The sequence below is a fragment of the Clavelina lepadiformis genome, chromosome 4 (genome assembly GCF_947623445.1).
Source record: "Clavelina lepadiformis chromosome 4, kaClaLepa1.1, whole genome shotgun sequence".
NCBI classification, from domain to species: Eukaryota; Metazoa; Chordata; class Ascidiacea; order Aplousobranchia; family Clavelinidae; genus Clavelina; species Clavelina lepadiformis.
In genome coordinates this window covers 22,787,421-22,799,948 of record NC_135243.1, presented here as the reverse complement: position 1 = coordinate 22,799,948, position 12,528 = coordinate 22,787,421, and the positions used below count along the sequence as shown (strand labels likewise).

At 39.3% G+C, this 12,528-nt stretch overlaps 1 protein-coding gene across 1 annotated transcript; it reads left to right on the top strand.

Moving 5' to 3' along the window:
• Positions 1 to 1,471: 1,471 nt before the first annotated feature.
• LOC143452244 (uncharacterized) lies at positions 1,472 to 12,496 on the top strand. The gene is made up of 14 exons (XM_076953133.1): positions 1,472 to 1,885; positions 2,934 to 2,999; positions 3,139 to 3,411; positions 3,556 to 3,638; positions 5,183 to 5,765; positions 8,170 to 9,232; positions 9,471 to 9,600; positions 9,900 to 10,032; positions 10,313 to 10,431; positions 10,584 to 10,759; positions 10,942 to 11,147; positions 11,393 to 11,481; positions 11,607 to 11,741; positions 11,988 to 12,496. The coding sequence occupies exons 1-14, from the start codon at positions 1,780 to 1,782 to the stop codon at positions 12,060 to 12,062; spliced, it is 3,237 nt and encodes a 1,078-aa protein (XP_076809248.1). The 5' UTR covers positions 1,472 to 1,779; the 3' UTR covers positions 12,063 to 12,496.
• Positions 12,497 to 12,528: the final 32 nt, after the last annotated feature.

Genomic DNA, 12,528 nt, shown 5'->3' with positions numbered 1-12,528 from the left:
ACGTAACAGAAAAAGGTTGGGAATTACTGCGTCACTCAAACGAAATTAGCGAAACTAAGCGACAACCCAATGAAAGCTGAATACACGCCGTGATTTGCTTTTTGCGTAACAATTAATTCGCTCAGCATCTGTGACGTTTTCCCCTCGTCATTTAATCACAAGGCTTGGTTTGAGGTAGATAAAATTTTACCTTGTATTTGCATTGCTGAGTAAGTTTGCTTTGTTAACACACAATGCCCTTTGTTGCGCAGACAGTTTATCCTGTGAAATGCAATCTACCACTGGTTCAACAAAGCCAGTTTTCAAAGCTTTGAATTTTATTTTATTGCGTTTTTGTTAAAAGCAAACTACGTGTGCATGATTCGTTTGTTTGTTTATTCTTTTTTCCATAAGTAGAAGTGCTTCCAGCGGTTGTTCCGCAAAAGTTATGGTTCAAAATTAATTTTCACAGCATAGTTTTCAACAGCGCAACATCAGGACAATACTGCCACCTATAGTTTGCGAGTGATTTGAATGAAAATGAGTTACAAGTTCGATTTGACCGAAATCGGTTAATATCTGGGTCAAATCGGCGATTTATTTGAAGCTATTCCAGCTAAACATGTTTTAGTTTTGATCAAATTTTGGCTACGTTTCTTTCTTAATGTTAAGAAAGCGTTAATCCTGTTTTTTTTTTGTCGTGCGTATTGGATAGTCATATAATAATATGACGTAACACTATATTAGGGTGTCACAAAGCGTGTAATTCCGGTTTTTGTCGTAGATTGCTGGCCCGTGACGTTGACCTCCGAGCTCCTTGAGACACACCGCGGAATTCTAGTGCAAGCCTCACCAGAACAAATTGTAATGCTGACAAGGCGTTCACATAAAAGCGAAAATCGCCCAACTAGGCTTAAAACCAAGCTCTACGCTGCGCTATGGTATCGAATAGGTTTAGACAAAGTGGGCAATGGACAGGATGAGAGCTTGGCCAACCTATTTGATATCCTGCAATCGATGTTGTCTTTAACTTAAACCGAATTGCGTAAAGAACAATTTTACAAGTAGCTGACTTTGAAAAGTTTGAAGGCGCAATATTGGAAGTGATAAAACACGTTGTTCTCTTATGGCTCTGTAGTATTCGCATGACTACCTCAAAAAGAGGCGTTAAAAGTTAATCATGCGGTTTGGGCGACGTTCATTATGACGACATGACCAAACCTACAATTTGATTAAACGTCACAGATAATGAAAAGGCGTAGAGTACTTGAAGATAGCCAAGGGCTAGCGGTAATTGTACAGTCAAAACTTCCCGTTTAAGAAGAAGAGAGCAATTGTTTATACAGGATAAAACCCGGTGATGGCAATCCATGCTTACTGTTTGCCTTGACTGCCTCTGATGTGGTGCAATTTCAGGCTTTCTTATTTGATCGTGACTTAGCCTGCTTTTAGAGCAGTCATCTTCATCACTTTAAACACACAATGAGAGACGATGTTTTTATTTCGTTATAAAAACATTCTATGACGAAACACGCCTAGTGTAACAGACGCAGCCAACGGCAAGTTGGAGACAGTTTTTTAAAACGTTTTAGCTATGGCTTAGTTAATTACAGGTACAAGCTACCGCAAATCTGTGGTTATAACAAAGTCATACACTGCATACTTTCTAGGTGACACACACAAATTGGTACCGTTACGCATCGTGTGATCTGTTAGCAGCGGGTTTTGAAACCCACGTTTATCAAGCAAAACGATCTAATTTCTACAGTTACAGAGTTTATTGCAATACTAGACTGCGTCATGAAAAGCCTAGATCCACCAAACGGCAGTGGCAGTTGCAAAAAGTCTCCTTGGCGTAGAAAGTATCAGCACGTTAAGGTGTCCAGTCTACTGCAAGCCCCGCAAGGTAAGAATAAACGATGCAAATTAATTTTTCAAATTATTAACTCGTGATGTAACTCAATCAAAATCTGTTGAAGAAATCGCTCAAACAAGCACTGTTTGTAGACACTTCGGGAATTACCCTTTGTCACGTGTTTCAGCATACGCGTAACGTGTTTCAATATAGATCTTAGATAACAACAACAAGAAGCTTGTGTGTAGCCATTGGCCGGTTACTGTTTCGAGTTAAACGTGAAAAGTTGTTTTGCATAAGTCCGGTAACTTGCGATTTTGCAACCAATTTTTTTTCTTTCAAATGCATCCACCGCATAAGCACTTCGTGTGTTTTACCAAACGTCGACAGTGTAAGGTTTGGCGTTATTTTAACCAGAAAAACTTCTTGTAAACTCGCTTTACGCCGACACTGTTTTTTTATTCAAATCAATTAATGCTTAAAACGTTGTCCGTGTTCATTTTAATCACCATACGCCCAGTATAAGATGGATATGTAAGCCTATGTACGTGCTGTGGCAGCTGTGTTCTAAATTTTAATGTCGTACTAAGCCATAAATTATTCAGGCAAATTACACCTAGTTAATAGTATTAATTCATTTGGCCTTTTATCGAATTAAAGAATGACGTAAGTGCTTAAGCCTTCTTGTAGCCCAATGGAGAACACGCGTTGAGTTGTGTACGATTTCAAGCATCTCAATTACAAAATTCCTGCGGTTTCATTGAAATGTTACGCTTCGTTTAGCACATGACGTTAACTGACTCTACCAGAGAAGTGTTTCCAACTTAAAAAAATGGGATTCTCTTTGAAAATCTTGGTACTACTTTTGTAATCTGTATGTAAAACTGTAAATCAAGAGTAGTTTTGTCTTCGTTAAAACGTCAACAGGTTTGATTTTTGCCACAAGACTTAGTTAAAGACTGAACATTCGCCCACACTTTTGTTTTTGCATTGTTCGGCCAAATCTGTAAACTTTCGTCATAACACCTCATTGTAACGCAACAATGAGAGTGATTTCGTTAAAATCGTCATCCTGCAAATTTTGTCGTTTTTCCTGCAGATGCATGCTATCAGGAGATCAATGGATGCAGAGATGGAGAATCATCACCAGGAGCCCAGGAGAGAGGTGTGTATTTAAAGATGATTATGACTGTGATTTTTTTTAAAACTTAACTTGATATTGGCAACTCACTTTGTTATTAAAGCATAACTTATTGAAAGTGTTTTACAGTGTGATACAATTTATTTTTATATTCCTTTGTTAGGTCATAAAAGAGTAAGAAACGGAAGAAGAAAACCAGCCAACGACGTTTCAGAATTCTTCTCTCCACCTACACCTCCTCCTCCCTCTTTCTCCTCGTCTGCTCTTTCTCTTCCTGTTTCTTTATTTAAACTAAACGGAGAGAGTGAGAAGGCAGAGATCGGAAGAGATGAGGAGGAAAATGAAAAATCGAAAGAAGTTAACGGCATGTTTGAAAAGTATCTCTTTGTCGACAAGGACCTGATTGAAAACGGAAAAGAGGAATCCAAAAATAGAGGTAATTACGGCTTCAAAACTTTAACAAACTTCACAGAGAAAACTTGTTCTCACGTGCAAATGAATAGAACAAAATTTGAACAATTTAAAGTCCTCCAAGTCCAGGGTTTCCCAACACTGTTTTAACAAATACAATTTTGTGAAGTTTTGAAGGAAAAACGGAAGAAAAGAAGCGAACGTCGCCACACAATCACCGGAGCCTCCTCCATCAGTGTTACAGAGATAGAGGTATCATTATAATAATACTTTCAGTTGTTTAAAACTTTCCTCTTATTTACTGTAGTAAGTAAAATAGACTTTTTTCAATCCACACAGCAAACGCAGAGTGTTCTACTAATGTCCATCGCCTTAATTTCTCATCACAGCATACGGTGTTATTTTGCGTGATCTGTTAGCGATTTTTGGTGCTTTTATTTCATTTATTGGCACTTCAACTGTTGTCGTTTTCTACAGAAATTTTAGCTTAGCACGTTAAGAAAAATGTAACGGTCTTCGAATTTTCACTGAAGAATCTTCCAATAGGGCTAGCAAATAATGTTTTCACAACGTATAAATGCAACAACTAAAATACGTTTTTGTTTATAACTGCAATATATGTTGTAATCAATTCCACAATAGGATTGGTAATAGAAATGGGACCAAAATCCTGCACGAAATGCCTAAGACACATTTTATAAGCGGTTAAACATCGTTGGTTTTGATTTATTACTGTAGTTTGAAAGTTGATTCATGAAACGGACATTAAGTAAGGTGCGTTAGGTGAAGTGAGCCTATTTTCATCAAATGATACCAATAGGTAATAAAGAGGTTTATTACAAAACAATAAACGCCCTTACCCAGCGAACAAAAATCCGTTAATCCCTGTATACCCTTTGTTGAGATTATTATTAACATTTTGTAGTCATGATATCTGAAATATTTCTTCTTAGTTAGGTAACAAAATCGATATTCTTGTTATGATGTCACACTAACCCATTGTTCACATAACAATCGATCAATCGACCGCTGAATTAAGCTTTCCGACCAATGAGAAGCTTGTTTTCGAGAATTTTCTTAGCTACGCATCTCTGAGTTTATTATTTGTCAATCAGTATTCAGTAATCGACACCACTGAATTCGTTTTGGTTAGTCCAGAACTGCGATTGTCTCGTAGCCTGTTTTGATCAAGTAGCCTTGTGAGAATGTGTCGTCAGAGAAACTTTAACACTCAAAGCTTGTTTAAAGAATGCTCAGCAAACTGGACAGCAATTCACACGAAGTTGTGTAGTTTTATAAAAAGGACGTTGGCTTTATATGGCGTAACTATACTGGGCCTATCTTTGTCCTAGGCAATTGACTTTGGCCCCAAACTCATTAAGAGGTTTCGAAAAGTATAAAGTTTGACAAAGATTTTGCGTTAAACGTTCGAAATTTAATCGATGCAAATGTTGTTGCTCGTGTAATTTAAAAGTTTCCGATATAGCGCGACCGCGCAAATTACAAGGTACCTACTGTCATGGAGAGATACTCATTGTTGTTTTGTTGCGCTCTTTTACAAAGCTCATTGTTTAATTTTAGGTTAGCGTGTTTTTGACAGTTAGTGCTTTCAAGTTTCAACTCCCAAGATAAACAATAACAGACGATTGGCATGTTTATGAATTCTGTAACCGTAATGTTTGCTGCGGCTTGTAATTCCAAGGATGAATATTACGGCCAAAATTCCAAAATGTACTTGATATTTTTGTAGTAGACGTTTCATTGCAGTTTATTTAAGCACAATTTGCAATTTTCAGAGTTGGATTTCGAATGTTTCTAAGCCACCACGCACGGCGAACTGTATTAAATTGAGCAGTCACAGTCAGGACGATTCCGAACTGTTCCTTGCGCGACCGAAGATAATCCGCACGCGGTTAGCCGAAAAGCTGCCCAGTTTTGGATGGGAGAGAAGCAAAAACGAGAGAGCCGAGGAAAAGAAAAAAGACGACATGCATCGCTGGTTTGACGAAGTGAAGAAAAAGAACAGCTGTTCGCCGGCGTTCGATGACGAGCTGCATTATGATGTCACAAGAAGAGAACAAGACATAAGCAAAGATATAAACAGTTACAGTTTTGCAAAAGACGCAGCAAGTCGAATTACAGCGTTCAATGCAGGCGATATTCTTACCCGAGGTATAAATAACTCCCTCAACTGTTTTTTGACTCCAACATCGAGCGACAAAGGTCAAGTGTTTGGTGTCATGGCCACCGAAGCAAGAAAAAGCTGGAATGGTTTTGACGTCACAATTGAACCGGAAATACAGCGAAGAAATTCGAACGGGGATCTTCAGATTACGAGACATGAAGACGACTTTCAAAAACCTCAAAGTTTAGACGAAGGTAAAGCATTACTTATAATATCACTGCATGTGTTTTGTGAATCCATCCATTGTATATATACCCTTACATGGTTGATATGGAAACTGAATGCTTAAAAAGACATTAATTACGAAAAAATACACATTTTGGAAAGGGTGGTCAACTGATTGATTTGTGTACCATTTATTGTTACTGCAATAGTACTTTTGGCAACTTATCTGCAATTTAAAAAATATAAGACCTTTAGCTTTTTATACTTTAACCCCCCCTGGACCTGGCTTGCACGCTTTCTGCGATGTTTGTGAAACGACTTCAACGTAAACGTTATTTAGGAATACCTTGGATAACCAGATTGCATATTCGTAGTTGTTGAATGAAGGCGCTCGTTTCTTTGTCGCACACAATTTTATTGCAGCACCCACAAGCGTATAGTTGCATATAGATATAATAGGTCTTGGACCCTTTTTGCTCTTAGGAAGTGCATTTGCCAAAGCAATATTCTTACGACACGGCATCTCGACTACGGATGACTCAGCTGAGAGTTATTTGCGATTGTGTTATATACGCCGCTGTTGAAAACCGCAAAAATAGCGACGAAAAACGATTTTAATACATGACATCACATAACCCTGAAGGCACTGATTGTCGCGGTAATGCAACTACAAAGAATCCAATTTCTTGTCGTAACAACACGAACTATGGCAAAATTCTGTACGTTTTTGGCTTTAGGTCTTATGCAACACAGTCAATACTGAATAATTCAGAAGTATTTTTTCGCTCCCGGTTGTGTACAAGGTTGGTATATGCGGTTTACTTAGAAAGCTATTTCCCCCCATTCAATCATGCAAGTATACATCGCGCTTCTCCTCCGTTAACGTCACATAGGATAACTCAAATGGACTAAGTTCCGATGTTAATAAAACTTAATTGAAGTGATGCAATCTGCACTGAAGAGATAAAATTAATGTGTTTTGGCTCATGTTTTATGCATAAAGGCACCTATTGCTTAATCCTGTTAGTTCGGCGTCTGGATATTTACAAAGAAGCAATTTATGTAGGCTAAAGTTTAGGTAGGTTTTCGGTTTCGGGAATGATTCAGTTGTCTATAAACATCAAATTTAAAAAAAGCTATTCGTCCATTACTAATATGGTAATAAACTAATTAACTACGATAAGCATTTTAAGAAATGACGATGTTTAATTAAAGTTTTGACACCAAAGTTCTAAGTAATTATATATCTATTAAACGTTTGGTGGAATTTATCAGTGTACATTGTCTTATTGGTGTATAAGATACGGTTCACTATCTATAGTTGTATGCATAAAGACTTTGAAGTTTTTTTTCTCAAATGACCTCGTTTTATAAACAAAAATATTTGCTGTACTTTCAAGTTTTCGTTTCATTCCAACTTTTCGTCTCATTTCACCCGTTTTGTGATACTAGTAAGTTACTGGCATTGCTGTTCGAGTTTGTTTTGTTATAAATGTAATGGTATGAAAAAGTCCGAATTTGAATGCTGTAATTCATATAACCATAATTCATTGAATGCTTTAATTCATATAACCATTCGTTCGTTGAAACCACGTGAATATTTAATGGCGCCAAGTTTGCCACAGATCAGACATTTGTTTCAGCATTTCTTTCTCTCGTATCAAGCAGCCGTACTTAATAGCACACCACATAGCTTGTTGTCAAGTATTTCCACATTCTATGACGTAATGCTCTCCCGATGATGGTGGAACAGCGTGAAGCCAAATCAATCTTATTTCTAAACTACTTCCTTTTGGCTTTGAGCTTTGACTAAGAAAAATCGCGTTTGGCTTCCAGTCAGACTCCAGATAATTTGTCTTTAATTTTGGGCAAGATTTCACTCCCGTTATTTTTTTATGTTTTTATGCCATTTTCGCTTTTTCTTACCGCCAGTGACAGCTTTTGGTTATTGTTAAAGCTTTTAAGTCATTTCCGCTTGATTAAATACGTCGTTACGGTTCGCTGCGCACTCGAGGAGTGCTGTAAAGAAATTGTGGAAGCTTTTGGACTCCTGTCCAATACCACAAGCCAAGCGGTTAAAGTCTGTCTTTCAGCAACATGTAACCTAAACCAATTAAAACAAATTCGTGTTGCTTTAGCGGAGCGCTTGTTACGCCTTGAGTTAGCGGTTATGTCACACTGCAATGACGTAATCAAAAAGTCACTGCCTTGTGAGGGAATAAATCATACGTCGATAGGAACCGGGTTAAGGCAACTGTATTCATCTACTAAATTATTATGAGTTATGACGTAAGATGATGAATTATTTACGTGAGTGATAACGTCTGGCTTTTATGATGAAATGATTATTCAAAAGGAGGAAAAGATCAAAATGAGAACTGGATTTTTCATGACAATAGATTCCGAACTTTTTTTGTTTTCTTCCTTGTGCAGATTACGACGTTCACCTGGTACGGAATCGAACTCGAAAACCTCAAAAGCCAAGCACTCAATACGACACCTTTCTGGATCTGTCCAGGCTTCCTATCGACGACCAGGACGTTGGAATGGATAACGGATCTTTCGCGGATCAGCTGACGTCATCGAGCGACCGGGGGAGTTCCTTCGATGACGACTATGGACGTTACTATGACGTGGACAGTGATGATTGTTACGAGGGTTATGATTTGGAACGGGGAAACTGCGGGTTTGAGGAGAACATCGACGGAATAGTGCAATCAGTCGTGGGAACAACTCTCGACCGGATCGAGGAAGTGGAAGAACCGGAAGAAGGAATAACGGATGCGGAAGACCAAGTCTTGGAAACCGCGAATCGTAATTTTGATAACAATGGTATAGCGGAGAATGAAAATGGTGGATTTAGCAGAGAAAATGCGGAAGGAGACAATAACGCTTCTAAAACAGCCGAGCTCCATGAAAACGGCATTGCGGAATATGAAGATACTGCAGGGGCGGAAACGGATATAAACATGCAGGAGGAAGAGACAAACGTCATTGAAAACGGTGAAATACCTGACGCAAACGGGGCCGAATCCACCAAACTTCAAAATGAAAACGACAGCGATCGCGCTTCTTCGAGCAATGATCACTCAAGCATGTCGAGTGATGACGAAAGTGATTGTTTCTATGACACTATCAGCGGTGTAAACAAGACGACGTCATTAGATCGTAATTTGTTTAGAAAAACAGACACATCTAACTCGGAACAACTTGATCGGGATAAATCTGACGGCGATAAGAAATGCGCCGATATCCGAACAAATAGCTCTGCGGACAAAATTTCCAATTTGCGATCGGGCATGAAGCCGTTATTCCGGATAGCCATGTCCACCGTGGATGCAACGAGTAGACCAGGAGCGAAGATACGGGATGTTCTGGACTTGATCGAGAGCAAAGGGATCAAGTTGTCCGATCCCAGATTGAAGAAGATGTTCAGAAGAATCGAGGAACAAGCGGGTGGACCGGAATCACCGCTAAACTTCGAAGTCTTCTCCAGGTTAATCGATTATTTTAATTATTTATGGTCGATTAGGTGTTAACTAGCGATTTGTGGTTCTAGTTAAGTGACAAAGAATTTTAATCAGTTTGTAATTTGTTACAGTACTTACAACTAGTTATTACACAGCTTGTAATCAGGAATTTGTACAAAGACACAAAAGTTGTCCAGAAAAGTTGCTCAAACGTTTCCCAGCGTCTTAAGCGTCTAAACCACAGCTTATTTGCATTATGAGCAGGGTGTGTGAGCCGAGTTTTAAGTTCGTCCGAGGAGTATTACTCAGCCAACTCACGATCCCGGGATTCAACGTCTTCAAGATGCGGATGGCTGACATCTTCGAAAGCATCCAAGAACTCCTGGAGACCCAGGTAAAGTTTTCCACATCTTCTAGGTGTAACTTGCCGGCGAGTTAAATCTGTCTCCGAGTTCTAATCCAACGTCATCTAGTTTGCAAATTTTAAACCGGGTTGGATTGTGCGCCCCCTTGTGGCTCAACATGCAAAATAAGTGATCGTATTTGATTGAACGGTCTACAGCGCACTTAGGTGCTGTGTAAGGTTGCACCAGCGAATCGTGAATCAACGCTAACGCCGCCGGGACAAACTTAAGGGAGAGTGACCCAGTGTTAGAGTTATACCTGGCTCTTATGCCGTGTAATATTCTTCAGGATGACGTCGTTCAAGATATTGATCCGAGCTCTGATTATAGCGTCGTAATGAGAAATTTGGGAAGACGAAAGGCCCGCACCTCGATGTCTGTGTGCACCGTGGATGGGCAAAGATGCTCGTATGGCGATACAGGTTTGTCCTGGTGTTGTGTAATCAGTTCTATAACGTCCCCTGGGTACTTGTAATTACATGATCGCTGTTTTGCTGTTGTGACATTCTGAGGATAAGTTAGTTGCGCTAGTTTGGAAAAAAACTTGTTTATGAGGTCACTGGAGATTAGTCCGGCTAATACAAATCTCGCTAATACGAACTGAGACAGTTTTTAATTGTTGTTTTTTGTAACATCTTCCAATACGGATTGTTAATGCATTGACGATACGTATGTTTCTTGCTGATATGATTTTTCCCATAGAGACGCCCCATCCCCTCAATGCCTGCGCGCAAGTATTTAACTATTGCCTGGCGTGCCGCCAAAACGGTATCGAAGCTATGACGTCGTCTCTTGGAAGGAAGCCAAAACCGTCTGATGTGGTGAGGCTGTACATTTATGTGTAATGCAATCTCACAACAAAGCGAAGGCGTTTCGCGATCGGCGATATTACTACTTAAATTTATTACTATTTTATTACTTAAATGCGTGCGGTTAATGAGGCGTAAAATACAGATTTGTGACATTGTTTCAGAGTGAGTTCTCCTTGAGGCCGGATGAAAAAGTTTGGAATCCCTTCACGAAGCTTGGTTCCATTCTCACAACAACTTTTCTCTTCCGCGACGTGGCGGTACAGAGCAGATTGGAACCCTTGCAAGAGTTCTATGCTTCCATGACCGGACATGAACCCGTGTGCTGCGATAACCTCAGGTAACCTTTGACGCTAAAATGACTTTCTTGGTGTTTTAACGTGATTTGATTTGTGACAAAGTGCAGGTATCATCTAGAAACTATACACCAAAATTACAGTGTCGATATACAGTGCAGATATGTCTTTTTGAGCATGGTATATCCCGTTTGTTTAGCGTCGAATAAATGTAGTCTTATTTCAGCTACAACTACAAACGATCTTACGCTCATGAGGAAATCGGTCTTGCCTACTTCCTCAGCGCCACCCAGCGGATGCCATGCGGCGCGGCTTCAGACATCAGCGACACCATTGATCTTCATTTCCAGTCAGTTTCGTCAGCGATGACGTCAGATGCATGCGCAGTAGCAGCAGCGACGTTGGCTAATGGCGGCGTATGCGCCATTACTGGTGAGAAATGTTTTAACATATCGAACGTTACGTAGGTTATATGTTGACCAATAGCATTTGAGACATTTTATACAATTAAGGTAGGAAGGTGCTATTTAACTGGATAAAATGGCTTAAAAAACTTTAAAAGCTTAAGACGCCCAGTGATATGTTCTGTGAAAGAACAATCTGCCGTATTATCAACGTTTTAACTTAAGGATAACACACGCACACGTTGATAATAGGTTGTTTTAATTTCTTTACAGACGAGACAATTTTTAAAGAAACCACTGTCACTCATTGTTTAAACGTCATAAGGTCAAGTAGAGACAACAGCAAGCCACCAAGCAAACAGGTAACCCAATCACCATTACTTGCTTAGTGCTAACAGTTCGTCTAATGGCCCAAATCAGTTAACTGGTTATTGATCAATCAAACTTGACCCAAGGTTGAATAACTATTAAACCTGCACTTTCGTAGCATCAGGACATCGCCGTCACCTGGAACGATTATGGAAGCCTGTTCCTAGTGGTTCCTGGCGTGCTAGGACTCACCTGTTTCGTGCATTGTCGGTCAAGTAACGTCATGAATAAACTGGCGACTCGTTTGGTCGAGGTGGGGAAATTCCCAGTTTTTAAACCACATCGATATTCTTTTACCTACACTTATCTAGCAACCCGCTATTCGTTGGGCTACCAGCCCCACACACAGTAGGCTTATCTTTTTTTAACATTACGAACAGTAGAAGGGTTTACCACAAACTATCAGGCAATCTAAAGCTTACTGATTATATATAGTCGAAATGATTCGTATCGTATTAAATTAAATGTGAAGACCTAACTTTTTTGTTTTGTTGTGCAGAGTTTGAATTCCAACTTTAACTTCAGTGTTTACCGAAGCTTGAAAGATCGCCGGAATGTCATTTTCAGGCGGTAGCATGCGCTTTGAAAGACGAACGGCTGAGCTAAATTTAACCACGCAAGCCATTACATTGCTGCCATTTTTACCGCACTTGCTTACTATCGTTCTAAAATTCTCTTAAGTTTTAATCATCGTCCTATTCACGTGGAGGTGAAGGAGGTAACGGAATGGCCTGTCTTCTTCTTAAGTATTGTTTTCGAGTCACGCCTGTGAAGAATTGACCAAAGTTGGAGTACAATAAGTAAAATTATTCTTGATGTTGTTATTTCACCTATTTGTACGCTGAATTTGCTGTTGCACACGTGGCTGTTATTTTCTGTTAAGTTAAGCACTTGCTTAGATAGATGCTTAAACCGCATTTGTAATATTTTCAATTTTAATGTTCTTCCTTCTTGTCATTTCTACGGTGTGTGCTTATAAGCAGGCTTGGAATAAATACAAGTAAAGTATTTTCACAAAATTTTCATAAACTCAGTAACTT